General features: G+C 37.7%; 1 protein-coding gene across 3 annotated transcripts in view; it reads left to right on the forward strand.

Annotated features, from left to right (window-relative positions):
* Nucleotides 1–14,740, forward strand: part of BMPR2 (bone morphogenetic protein receptor type 2) — a 202,264-nt gene that overhangs the window by 171,734 nt on the left and 15,790 nt on the right. For all 3 annotated transcript variants that reach the window (XM_015110639.3, XM_077956427.1, NM_001260859.1), the window contains exons 8-10: nucleotides 1,419–1,579; nucleotides 3,233–3,380; nucleotides 10,752–10,888. In XM_015110639.3, the coding sequence (XP_014966125.1) occupies nucleotides 1,419–1,579; nucleotides 3,233–3,380; nucleotides 10,752–10,888 (446 nt within the window). The remainder of the gene's footprint in view (nucleotides 1–1,418; nucleotides 1,580–3,232; nucleotides 3,381–10,751; nucleotides 10,889–14,740) is intronic.

Below are 14,740 nucleotides of genomic sequence, written 5' to 3' on the forward strand. Positions count from 1 at the left end.
AGAGGGAAGTTTGAAAGGGAAAACCTGTCTCAAAAGGGCAGTCTATAGTTCTACCCATTGATTTGGTATTATTATATAAATATATTCCAGAGTTTCCATGAGTTTTCCTATATAAATATTAGTTCAAGATTGTACGACATATACTTATGTTGTGGCTTTATCCAGAGTAAGAAATGCAGCTCTTGCAGGAACTGAGTAGGAGCCAAGTTAATACAAGCTTTGGAAGACTGGAGAATAGGAAGTGGGTAAGGGAGGAAATGAGAAAGAAATCAACTCTGAGGTGAAGAAACTTGGTAATTCCTATTTTTTCTTCAAATTGTACTGGTGCTTAATTTTTTTATATCAAGGATTATTATTATTTATAGTTGCATTATTGGTGAAATTGCATTTGAATGCTCATTAATGAGAGTAATACATCTCAATACTGAGTCTATTTGTGCCAAAATACAAATCCTCAGTAAATGTATTGACTTTGTTCTTATTGCTCTGTTTTTCTCTATACCTAGGCAGATATTTTAAATTTCAGAAATTGTGCTATAGAATTTTTTTTCAGTTCCAGAGCTATGATTTCATTTAATATAAGGTTTATATAAGATTTCCCTACATAAAAGAAAAATATAATGTAATTATATTTGGTGAGAGGCTTAGGTTAGATTCATTCTTTCAGTCAGCAAGCATTTACTTTGGGTCTACTCTGTGCCAAACCTTTTAAAGTCAGGTAAAAGATGTTCTCTTTCCGCCTTCATGGAACCTGTAGTCCTATGATAAGGATAAAAAAGCAATAGAAGGAACATAACACTACTTTGCTTCTATAAAATCAGAAAAACAAGTTTTCGTATCTTGGTGAGAGATACCACTTCCTTCACTTGTTTCTCCAAACCATTGTAAAACTATTTCTGGTTAGATTTGAAAAGCTGAGATGGGTTTAGAGATATGGCTCAACCTCAGGGCAGAATTGGAATGTGCTGTCACAGATTTGATCTGTTAAGCCACAGGAGAGCAGTTTAAGATTTACATTAAAATTTTGGGGCTCCATTAGTTTTTCACTGATACTTATTTTAGACAAGCAGACTTTTTTTTTGTTTTTGGTGTTTATACCAAATATTCCTTTCTATATTGCCTCCTTTTACAGCCCTATACCATAAATGAAGAAAAAAAAAAAAGTGCGTGTTAGAATCTGAAGCGGCATCATGTTTGTTAGTTTAAATGTTTAATTAACTATACATGCAACAGGAGTTATATTATAAAATATATTAGAGAATAGTGATGAGTGTGAGTTGAAATTTTGATTTGTCTTTTTTTTGTTATTAGAAAATTAATGAACAGAAAAATAACACTACTTCTATATTTATGTGTGTTCATTTCATGTTCAGTAGTCCCTTTTACTCATTGATAAATATTTGAAATTATCCAAACAGATCATTATAAACCTGCAATTTCCCATCGAGATTTAAACAGCAGAAATGTCCTAGTGAAAAATGATGGAACCTGTGTTATTAGTGACTTTGGATTGTCCATGAGGCTGACTGGAAATAGACTGGTGCGCCCAGGGGAGGAAGATAATGCAGCCATAAGCGAGGTGAGTGCATACAAAAGGTATCACACTGATGTGCTTTGAAATGATAATGAATTTAATTCAAACATCTACTGGCTGGGCGTGGTGGCTAATGCCTGTAATCCCAGCACTTGGTAGGCCCAGGTGGGTGGATCACCTGAGGTCAGGAGTTCGAGACCAACATGGTGAAACCCTGGCCAACATGGTGAAACCCTGTCTCTACTAAAAATACAAAAATTAATCGGATGCAGTGGCACACACCTGTAATCCCAGCTACTCAGGAGGCTGAGGCAAGAGAATCGCTTGAACCTAGGAGGTGGAGGTTGCAGTGAGCTGAGATTGTGCCACTGCACTCCATCCTGGGTGACAGAGTGAGACTCAGGACAATTATCCTCATATACTGCCAGTTATAGAATACTAGGAATTACAAAATTAGGAAATATAAAAGACATCTCATAAAGGCCTTTGTAAATTTCATTAGTTTATTTTGGAACTCAATGCCATTTCAAGTCATTTTTACAAGCGTTAGGAACAAATTTGTAGGAACTGATTTTTGAGGCAAGGGTAAAGTTACCAAGTTGAAGATAACAGTCCACCTTCTGATAATCACCATTACAATGTGGAGCATAACCTTCCCAACTTTGTTCTCTGCATTCATATATACTTGTCTGTACACAACATATATATTTTTTTGTGATTTTATTTATTTATTTATTTTAAGATGGAGTTTCACTTTTGTTGCCCAGGCTGGAGTGCAATGGTGCCATCTCAGCCCACCACAACCTCTGCCTCCCAGGTTGAAGCAATTCTCCTGCCTCAGTCTCCTGAGTAGCTGGGATTACAGGCATGTACCACCATGCCCGGCTAATTTTTTTGTATTTTAGTGGCTACGGGGTTTCTCCATGTTAGTCAGGGTGGTCTTGAACTCCTGATCTCAGGTGATCCACCCTCCTCGGCCTCCCAAAGTGCTGCAATTATGGGTGTGAGCCACCACACCCAGCTGTATTTTTTTTTTTTTTTTTTTTTTTTTTTTGAGACGGAGTCTCTCTCTGTCTCTCAGGCTAGAGTGCAGTGGTGCGATCATGGCTCACTGCAAGCTCCGCCTCCCGGGTTCACACCATTCTCCTGCCTCAGCCTCCCCAGTAGCTGGGACTACAGGCGCCCGCCACCATGCCCGGCTAATTTTTTATATTTTTTTAGTAGAGACGGGGTTTTACCATGTTAGCCAGGATGGTCTCTATCTCCTGACCTCGTGATCGGCCTGTCTTGGCCTCCCAAAGTGCTAAGATTACAGGCATGAGCCACTGCACCCAGCCACTGAGCTGTATTTTTGTGAATTTTAAAAAATATTAAGTTAAAAAAATATATAAGTTGTATACATATTGTTTTGCAATTTTTTCACTGTGTCTTACAGATTATTTATGTTGATATGCATAGGAAAGTCTAGCTCATTCTTTTTGATTGATTAATAGTATTCACTAAAATGGGTTTACCACAGTTTAATTATTCAGGAAGGGCATTTTATAGGTAAAAAATAAGTTATAGAAAGGTTTAATGACATGGTTAGGGTCAAATAACATTGACATGACTAAGATGTACATACAACTTCTGGTCTAATGTCTGTGCTTCAGAATATGCTACATTCTCTCTCTAAAAAATATCACTCTAATTTATCAGGTTGGCACTATCAGATACATGGCACCAGAAGTGCTAGAAGGAGCTGTGAACTTGAGGGACTGTGAATCAGCTTTGAAACAAGTAGACATGTATGCTCTTGGACTAATCTATTGGGAGATATTTATGAGATGTACAGACCTCTTCCCAGGTAAAAACTACTGTCAAAAGTTGGTATGTTTTGAAGTGAAGCAGTTATATCTTCTTTCTCTACCTATAGTACATAACTCAACTTTTATGTAAGAATCTTTTTACTTTCATTTAAACCTTTAGTTCATTGCCATCTAGTGTTTAGAAACATTATTAGCAGAAGGATGCAAATTAGGAATTTCTTTTTTTAGCATACCCTAGGTTTTCATCTGAGTGCAGTTTAATTAATTGCCAATAATAGCTTATCTAACTGTGTTTTGTTTGGTCTCTGATTGCTTTAGCAGTCAACATTTTCCTTGTGCACCATCTGAGTGTTTGAGACAAGCTACACTTAGGATGTTTACTGAGTTGACCCCATAAGGAATTAGAAGCAATGAACTATTTGTAAACACTTTTTCCTTTTCTTTTTTTTTCACACTCCCTTTCTCCCTCCTTCCTTCTTTCCTTCTTTCTTCCTTCCTTCCTTCCTCTTCTCCTCTCACCTTATCTCCTTCCCTTCCTCTTCTTTCCTCTTCTTCCTTCCTTTCAATGAAAGAATACTCATTGACCAGGTGCAGCGGCTCATGCCTGTAATCCCAGCACTTTGTGAGGCCGAGGCTTACGGATCATGTGAGGTCAGGAGTTCGAGACCAACCTGACCAATATGATGAAACCCCGTTCCTACTAAAAATACAAAAATTAGCCAGGTGTGCTGGCATGCACCTGTAATCCTAGCTACTCGGGAGGCTGACATAGGAGAATCACTTGAACCCGGGAGGCGGAGGTTGCAGTGAGCCAAGATCTCGCCATTATACTCCAGCCTGGGCAACAAGAGCAAAACTGTCTTTAAAAAAAAAAAAAAAAAAAAGACCGGGCACGGTGGCTCACACCTGTAATCCTAGCACTTTGGGAGGCCGAGGCAGGCAGATCACAAGGTCAGGAGTTCAAGAACAGCCTGGCCAACACGGTGAGACCCCGTCTCTACTAATAATACAAAAATTAGCCAGGCGTGGTGGTGAGCACCTGTAGTCCCAGCTACCTGGGAGGCTGGGGCAGAAGAATTGCTTGAACCCAGTAGGCGGAGGTTGCAGTGAGCTGAGATCACACCATGGCGCTCCAGCCTGGGTAACAGAGCAAGACTCTGTCTCAAAAAAAGAGAAAGAATACTCATTCAAGTGAATGTTTGAGACTTACTTAAAATAGCCAAATGAATTTATAGTTTTCCTCCCCTTCTTAGGGATTACATCATTATGGTATCATCTAAAAACTTTATAAATCTGGCATTGCATTCTTCTAGGTGTGCTATACAGATGATTTGATCTGTGTGGCCACTGCCTTTTGAAATAACACCTTTGAAAGCATAGAAAAAGGAACTAGCATTGGACAAATTTATGAAATGGAGCTATTTAATTTAAAAAGATTAATAGTGGAGTTGAATTGTTTGGCTTTAAAGACCGCACTATACATTAGTTTATATATATATACACACACACACACATATATGTATCGAGTGTGTGTGTGTGTGTATATATATATATATAATTTTTTTAAGTGCCAGAGCCTCACTCTGTCACCTAGGCTGGAATGCAGTGGTGTGATCACAGCCCCCTGCAGTCTTGACCTCCCCAGGCTCAGGTGATCCTCCCACCTCAGCCTCTTAGTAGCTGGGACTACAGGCATGCACCACCAAGCCTGGTTCATTTTTATATTTTTTTTGTAGAGACAAGGTTTCACCGTGTTGCTCAGGCTAGTCTCAAACTCTTGGGCTCAAGTGATCTGCCCACTTCAGCCTCCAAAAGTGCTGGGGTTAGAAGAGTGAGCCACTGCACCAGGCCAAACATTAATTTGTAATTCAAAAATATAATGAAATAAATCAGTGATTATTTAGATTAAGTACAGGTCAATCAGTTATCTAGAAGTATGTTTTCTAGTTAATTAAAAGTACAGAGATTCAATTGAGGCATTTTTGTGAAAATAGCAGTAATTGCAGTAGTATCAGCAAGTACTTTTTTTGGCCAGGTGTGGTGGCTCACACCTGTAATCCCAGCACTTTAGGAGGCCAAGGCGGGTAGATCATCTGAGGTCGGGAGTTCGAGACCAGCCTGACCAACATGGTGAAACCCTGTCTCTAGTAAAAATACAAAATTAGCTGGGTATGGTGGCGCATGCCTGTAATCCCACCAGTTGGGAGGCTGAGGCGGGAGGCTGAGGCAGGAGACTCGCTTGAACCTGGGAGGCGGAGGTTGCAATGCTGAGATTGCACCATTGTGCTCCAGCCTGGGCAACAAGAGCGAAACTTGGTCTCAAAAAACAAAATACCAAGTACTTTTTTTGTTTTGTTTTTTATAGACAGGGTCTCACTCTTGCTCAGACTGGAGTGCAGTGGTGCAGTCATAGCTCAATGCAGCCCTGAATTCTTGGGCTCAAGCAGTCTTCCTGCTCAGCCTCCTGAGTAGCTAGGACTACAGGTGCATGCCACCACGCCCGGCTAATATTTCATTTTTTGTCGAGACAGGGTTTTGCTGTATTGCCCAGGCTGGCCTCGAACTCCTGGGCTCAAGTAATCCTCCTGCCTCGGCCTCCCAAAATGCTGAGATTACAGGCATGAGCCACCACACCCATAACCAAAGTATTGTATTATCAGAACTTTGACCACAGTTCGGTAATTTCTTTGTTAATAGTCTCATGTAAGATTTTCGTTTCAGAAGCACGTCTGACTGAAATGATTTTTTCATCAGATTAGTATACTGCTACAAGCAATATTTTTTGAAAAACTGTGTTCAAAGAATGACTATTGCTTTTGATCTGATAAATAATAAAGAATGATATCAAATGTTTAAAGAGGGAAAGGCAATTAAATCTTGTTTTCAGAAGATTATTTTAGCAAATATGTAGGATTAATTAAAATAGAACTAGAAGGGGCTTAAAAAAGGAAAAAGAAATTGAGAGTTATTGTTTAATGGGTACAGAGTTTCAGTTTGGGAAGACCAAACAGTTCTAGAAATGGATAGTGGTAATGGTTGTACAATAGTGTGAATGTACTTAATACCACAGAATGGTACACTTAAAAATGGTTAAAATGGTAAGTTTTATGTTATGTATATTCTACCACAATAAAAGAAAAAAAAAGGAATAAGAAGAGAGTTGCTTTAAAATACCCTGTAATCTTGGATATGGAAATGGGGAGAGGCAAATCTGGGAGAAAATGCAGAGAAGAAATCTGTACTTGTGGTTATCTATTAAAAGAATGGGATTCAGACCAGGTGCGGTGGCTCATGCCTATAAACCCAGCACTTTGGGAGACTGAAGGGGCGTGGATCACGAGGTCAGGAGTTCAAGACCAGCCTGGCCAACATGGTGGAACCGTGCTCTACTAAAAATAGAAAAATTAGCCAGGTGCAGTGGTGCGCACCTGTAATCCCAGCTAGTTGGGAGGCTGAGGCAGGAGAATCGCTTGAACCTGGGAGGCAGAGGTTGCAATGAGCTGAGATTGCGCCACTGCACTCCAGCCTGGGTGACAGAGCAAGACTCCATGTCAAAAAATAAAAAAGAATGAGATTCAAAGGAATTGAGAAATATTCAGAGGTTGGCTGGGCACGGTGGCTCAGGCCTGTAATCCTAGCACTTTGGGAGGCCGAGGCGGGTGGATCACCTGAGGTCAGGAGTTCGAGAGCAGCCTGACCAACATGGTGAAACCCCATCTGTACTAAAAATACAAAAAATCAGCCAGGCTTGGTTGTGGGCGCCTGTAATCCCAGCTACTCGGGAGGCTGAAGCAAGATAATTGCTTGAACCGGGGAGGCAGAGGTTGCAGTGAGCAGAGATCACGCCACTGCACTCCAGCCTGGGTGACAAAGCGAGACTCTGTCTCAAAAAAAAAAAGTGAGGGTGAGGGTGACAACCAGAAACTTAGAAATATTGATATACATTAGAAAGATGAGTTAATCATGGATACTTTTTGATGGAGTATTGACAGATAACTAAATAAATTTTTAAAGACAATTAAAAATAATAAGATGGAAATTTAAGATTAAAATGGGTATTTGGGAGTTGTCTACATAGAGATGGTAACTGAGAACTTATGAGTCGATGCACTCCTTTAACTGGACACATAAAAAGAAAGAAAAATAGGTGAATAATGACTGAATATTGGGGTACTACCCCCATGAAGTAGGTTAATTAAGAAGACAAATGATCAGAAAAATAGTGAGAGAACTGAAAAATCCTAATGCCTTGTAAGTCAGTATTCGAAAACTTTAAGAACTAAGATTTCAGTGTGAGGAAGCTGATTAAAAAATAAAAATAAAAAACCTCCCAAGATTGATGGCAATAGATGTAATTGAAAGGTCAAGAGGAAACAGAACTGAGGAATGATTTTTGAATTTGAATAGGAGTAGGTCATTGGTATTCTTAGAAGAGTTTCTGTGGAATATAGAAGACAGACATCATGTTGCAGAGTGTATATAGGAGGGGAAAGTATTTTAAAAGCACAGTCAAGGGATACAGGGCACTCTTGAAAATTTTAACAATTAAATGAGGTGGAAGTAAAAAAAAAGGATCATATAAATATATTAATAAACCTAGAGAATAGTGTATAATGGTTATAAAATTCTTATAAAACATTTTTTAAACTTTTATGATATACCTCAAAATGCAGTATGTGCTGTATTATTAAATGGAAACACTATGTAATGAAGGTTACTTCTCTATAAAATGTTAGTAAAATAAATGAATTATTGGTATTACAGAGGAAGAGTGAAATGCTACAAAGTTTAAACGGAAGAGGGAGAAGGAAGAAAAAAGGGAGAGAGAGAAAAAGGAAGAAAGAATAAGTGTAATTTGAGAAGGGAGCTAAAAAAGGGTCTCTAACTGATAGAGACATGGTTAACAAGTGGCAAATGGGATGAGAAGCAGGGAATGGTATCTGATAGTGCTAGATATTACCATAAGATATTTTGGGCAGTTCTAAAGAAAATGAGATTATAAGCTTTCCTTGAGCAATCCAGTGATAGTAAGGAAATCCAGTAAGGTTTTAAGGAAATCCAGTAAGGTTAATATCTTTCATGATGATGATTTTTGTCATTAACATTCACCTTTGTATCTCTAATACCTAACACTAAGTTAGTGGTACACAAGTTTCTATTGAACAATTAGATTTTGAACTGTGAAGATTTAGTGGAAATTTATTTGGTAATTATTAACCATTGCATTCATAAAAGATTGTGCTTCAATTTCCTTTAGCAAGTTTAAAAATTTTAATTTGGACCTAATTTTTTAAAAGAGTAAAATTGTGAATTTTTAGTTATTCTACTAAACCAGCATTTGAAAAAGAAAATAATAACACTTGGAAGGTATGTGTTTGTGTTGTGTGTGTGTCTCAGAGACAGATCAGATACATTAGTAAATATCTTGCAGTTCACAGATGGTATAGGGTAAGGTTTTATCACATGGGGTTTCAAGGAAGAAAGTTTTATACTAACTGGCATGATTATTAAATCCTTTAATTTTATCTCTCAAGTTCAATGTTGATGTTATTGATCAACACTAAGTATCTGCTTAAATGTTTACAGTATGTGAAAATCACTTGTATTTATACATAGGCAGTGTTAACAATAAACTTGGGCAATGTTGCATAGATAATAGAATTAATCTTTGTAAATCTTTTTTAATAGTGGTGGAGGGCAAGTATTTATGGGTTGTTTTGAGTATTCAGATAGAAACATAAAAACTTAAATGAAACATAAACTTATTTGTAATGTGGTTTCCATCTGGGTCATTATAACTTTGTGTTATCTCCATGTGAGTGATATAAGGAAGGCGGCAGATTTGCATTGCCATTTTGCTTACAGGAAGTCTAAAACAGGATAGATAAATGACTTTTCCAAGGTCAAGATGAAGCCAAGATTAGAACCTAAATGCCTTATCCTCCTGTGTCTTGATGTTCTTCCTTCTAATTTATCTTGTCATTTTAATAGGATGGGAGGATGGGTAAAGAGAGAGGAACAGTCTCTCATTCTGTGTTCTTTTCCATGATTTCTACTAGATCATTGGTTTTCTCAGTGTTGGTCCCAGGAGTCTTCTGTGTGGTTCAATATATTATATACATAAGCTTAATTTTCTTATATTTTGTAAAAATCAGAAGCCTAACATCACAGTTGATTGTGTTTATTGGCAATGAACAGGGTTATTAAATAGTGATAAAATGGTTAATAATATTTAAGTCCATGATCTAAATACTACCTGTTAGTTAAAAGGAATTTTTAGGGCTGGGCACAGTGGCTCACACCTGTAATCTCAGCACATTGGGAGGCTGAGGTGGGAAAATCATTTGAGGGCAGAAGTATGAGACCACCCTGGGCAACATGGCAAGACCTTATCTCTAAAAAATATTTTTAAAAATTTGCTGGGCATGGTGGCACACTCCTGTAGTCTTAGCTACTAGGGAGGCCACTTGAGTGCAGTAGTTCAAGTTACAGTGAGCTGTGATCATGCCACTATACTCCATCCTGGGCAACAAAGTGAGACCGTTTATTTAAAAAAAAATTTTTTAAAGTATATTGACTTTTCTTTCAAATGACCATTATCATAAATATTTTTGTAACATCTGATACAGTCTGGCTGGACTATAATAGAACCAATGATGTAATGAGACATAGTGACTGTTCAACCCACCCACTTATATTTGGTTCTGTAGGCATATTTGTTATACTGGGTCCTGGACTTTTTCCTCATCTTTACCCGCCTCCATGGGATCAGTGTTCAGGCATGTTTTCAAGTATTAAGTATGCCTTATAAACATAATAGTCTTTTTTCCCTGAATTTAGTAATACCAGAAACCATTTAAAAATACCTATCCATCATTGAAACTACCATTTGATTTATCAACAAATATTTGAGACTATTCTAAGCAAAGCATTTATTAATAATGCATTAGACTGGGCGTGGAGGCTCACACCTGTAATCCCAGCACTTTAGGAGGCTGGAATACCTGAGGTCAGGAGTTCAAGACCAGCCTGGCCAACATGGTGAAACCCTATCTCTGCTAAAATATGGAAATTATCCAGGCATGGTGGTGTGCACCTGTAATCCCAGCTACTCGGGAGGCTAAGGCAAGAGAATCAGTTGAACCCAGGAGGCAGAGGTTGCAGTGAGCCGAGATCATGCCACTGCACTCCATCCTGGGCAACAGAGTGAGACTCCATCTAAAAAAAAAACATCATTAAACCTACAACAACGTCTCTTTAGGATTTCCAAATGTGCCTGAAGGGGTTCGAAAAATAAAAAGATTGTGACACAATTTTTTTGCTTACTTGGTATCAGAAATACCCCTGTTATTCTATCATTTATGATAATTGGAAATTTTATTCTGTCATTCTTTTCTACAAATCCACAGGGGAATCCATACCAGAGTACCAGATGGCTTTTCAGACAGAGGTTGGAAACCATCCCACCTTCGAGGATATGCAGGTTCTTGTGTCTAGGGAAAAACAGAGACCCAAGTTCCCAGAAGCCTGGAAAGAAAATAGTCTGGTAAGAAAAAACTAAGTTATTAAAGAGAGGACTTATGACTAAATATGTTTTAATGTTGTTTAAAGCAGAAATAGACTGTTAATAATGTTATAATGTTAATAGTTTTTGGAGTTGCCTAATGCCAGAAATCCAATTTGATTTTTTGATGTTATACGTTTTCAAATTTTTCAATATGAAAAAAAGTCAGTTTTTAGTTCCATTTTGTTTTTTTCCAAGCATAAAGTACTATCTAGAGAGAATAACTAATGTGTCTTAAGTTTGCCAGATTAGGTAGCAGCTGGATTAATTAACATATTAATATTTTAAACATTATTGAAATTCTATCTTACTCTCTTGAGAATAGTACCAAAACTGTTAAGTAGTGCAAGCTTACATAATCAATGGCTAATGAAAATTTAGGCTAGACCTGAAAGAAACCAAGGTGCAACCTATGAATTATGCTTATTAAAAATATAATTCGGCCGGGTGCGGTGGCTCACACCCGTAATCCCAGCACTTTGGGAGGCTAAGGCGGGCAGGTCGCCTGAGCTCAGGAGTTCGCAACCAGCCTGGGCAACACAGTGAAACCCCGTCTCTACTAAAATACAAAAAACTAGCCAGGCGTGGTGGCATGCGCCTGTAGTCCCAGCTAGTTGGGAGGCTGAGGCAGGAGAATTGCTTGAACTTGGGATGCAGAGGTTGCAGTAAGCTGAGATCGTGCCACTGCACTCCAGCCTGGGCGACAGAGTGAGACTCTTGTCTCAAAAAAAAAAAAAAAAAAATACATATATATATATATACACACACACACACACACACATATATATATACTTCACGACAATGAAATATCTTCAGAATCCCCTGCCATTTGCATAAGTTGTTATTACAACACTGAAAACATCTTACAAATTAACGAATACACACTCGTAATCTTTTAGTATAAATAGGATAATCTAATTATCCACTATCATTTCTGAAGTTCATTTTTTATTTAAACACATTTTTTTAATGTCAGTACCTCTAGATGTATCTATTTCTCTCCATTTGGTCAGTATTCTATTGATAAAATCATATAACCATTCTTTTGGATGATATATGATAATTATTGTATTAAAAAGGAAAATCCTACCTCTCCCTACTATCACGCTCCATAAGTAACTCCCTTTAGCAATCTTTTGGGTTTTCTTTTTTCTTCCAAAAGTTACCATTATAACTTCAAATACTCTATTCTTAAGTTATCTCTCGTTTACTTTCTCCCAGTTTGTAATATTCTGTTATTAAATGATTTATGTTTTGTCTGTAAATTCATCTAATATTTAAATAAAATAACATGAGAAATTTGTAGTATTATGATTATGTAAGCATTCACTACACAAGAAAGGATTGTGCTTGGATTTATAAGTAAATAAAAATTCTACATTAGTTACTAAAATCTTCCCTGTGCTTTGGGGAGAATGTTTCAAGTTATCATCCATCACTTGAGCCCAGGGGTTTGAGGCTGCAGTGAGCTATGATCACGCCACTGCCCTCCAGCCTGAGTAAGACCCTGTCTCTTTAAAAAAAATGTCATCAAGTGCCAGCTGCTCAGGGGACTGAGGCAGGAGAATTGCTTGAACCCAGGAGGTGGAGGTTGCAGCGAGCCGAGATCGTGCCACTGCACTCCAGCCTGGGTGACAGAGCGAGACCCCATCTCAAAAAAAAAAAAAGTCATCATCAAATGATTTCTTTTTGGTTTCTTGTCATCTTTCTTTGTCTTGTTTTTAGGCTGTACTCAGAAGCAGCATTAAAAATCTCACGTCATTCTCTTTCTTGTAAACGATTTTTTTTTAAATGAAGTTCCTCCTTAAGTAATGTGTACTATTATGTGTATAGTGGTAAACATCATGAATCCTTGCATGTTTAAAAATGTTTTTATCTTGCCCTCACACTCGAGTAATAATTTGGCTGGATAATAGTTTCAGTGTCATAATTTTCTTCACAACTTTGAAACTACTACTCCATCATTCTCTAGCCTATATTCTCTATGTGCTCTAGGCCCTACTCTCCAGTCTAATGAGAATTTCAATGCCAGCCTGAATCATTTCATTGCTTTTTGTTCTGTTATATTTTTGTTTTATCCTCTTAATTTTTTTTTCTCTATAAGTTTTTAAGACTTTACCACTAGAATTATGTAATTTCACCTTGATGTTTGTGGGCATTGATCTTTACACACATTTTGCTTGGCACTGGATAGGTTTTCAGTTTGAAAATTCAAAAGTTTCTTAAATTCAGAGGAATTTTCTTTTCCTTTTTTTTTTTTTTTTTTTTTTTTTTTGAGACAGGGTCTCGCTCTGTCATTCTGGCTGGAATATAGTGGTGTGATCATGGCTCACTGCAGCTTTGAACTCCTCGGCTTAAGCTAGTCTCCTTCTTTAGCCTCCTGAATAGCTGAGACTTCAGGTGCATACCACTTTGCCTGGCTTTTAAAATTTTTGGTAGAGACAGGGTCTCGCCTTGTTTCCCAGGCTGGTCTCAAACTCCTGAATTCAAGCAATCCTCCTACCTCAGCTTCTCAAAGTACTGAGATCATAAACATGAGCCATCATGCCTGGCCTGGTATTATTTTTTAAATTATTTCGTACCTTTCAATTCTTCCTTCTGAAATTCCCACTAGACAAATATTGTACCACATGGCATTCTAGGAATCATTTTTTTTTCCTTGTATTTTCCATTTTTTCTCCCTGTATGTTTTTCTTCCTCCTTTCCCTTTCCCCCTCCCCCTCCCCTCCGCCCCATCTCCCCTTCCGCCTCCCCCTCCCCCCTCTTCCCATCCCCTTCCCTCCCCTCCCCACACACCTGACCTCCCTTACTACATTTTTTAAGATTTACTCAGCTTTATCTGCAAATGACTCATTTAGTTTTCACTATTACCCTTGTATCAGTTATCTATTCATTAAAGTTTTAGCATCCACAATCATATTTATATTTCCAGAAACTCTTGTTTGCCTTTTCCATAGCAGTCTGTTCTTATTTTCAGAATGTAATAAGGGTGATTCATTCTGAAGATGTTATTTTTACACTTTATACAAATTAATTTTCTTGACTATAATAAAAGGACAAAAGGTGAAAAATAAGCAACTAAAATTATTTTACTATCTATTTTCACATTTCAATTTTAGATTGTCTTGGTAGGACTAGAATAGTATTTCCATTTTGGATCCTGACTTAAGTGGGTTGACGTCATGTCAGAGAAAGGCTAAAGACACATTATATAGTTCCCATACAGATTTAGAATGAGCACTGTCTTCATTGGTTATCTTAGTAGGTTACTTTCAAGTTTGGCTTCTGTTTCAAGTCAGATTGAAATCTTTAAGTATATGGCAATTAAAGAGCCTATTGTCAAGCACGGATGTCCAAGATTGCTTCCAAAACTATACTCCCTGCTATGGGAACTGGGACAGATCTTTAAGAGGTCCCTGACAGCAAGTGAGAGGCTGAATACTTTACTAGAATTCATCAGAGGTGCCAGCCTCACAATAGAATATCCCTAAAAGAAAAATCTGTTTGTGAAATTTTATTCTAGTAAAATACAACCTCATCTTCCTTAAATTGTTTTATTTCACCAGCGCAAATGGGATCTATTATTTTGAAATATCTCTTGGCAACCCTATCATTATGAGATATGCATCATATGCATATTTACCTGAAAACTTCTTACTTCCAGTATAGAGTAGGTTGCCAAGTAAGGAATTTATAATACTTGGTTCACTTCCAGGGAATCCATTTAAATCTAATGTGCTACAGTCAATAAACTGCTTCTCTGCAGTGACAATCCAATACTAGAGTTAGGTAGCAAGTGCATAGTTTATAAAAAAAGAGAAATGCAGCTATATC

Source organism: Macaca mulatta, chromosome 12, assembly GCF_049350105.2.
Source record: "Macaca mulatta isolate MMU2019108-1 chromosome 12, T2T-MMU8v2.0, whole genome shotgun sequence".
Classification (NCBI taxonomy): domain Eukaryota; kingdom Metazoa; phylum Chordata; class Mammalia; order Primates; family Cercopithecidae; genus Macaca; species Macaca mulatta.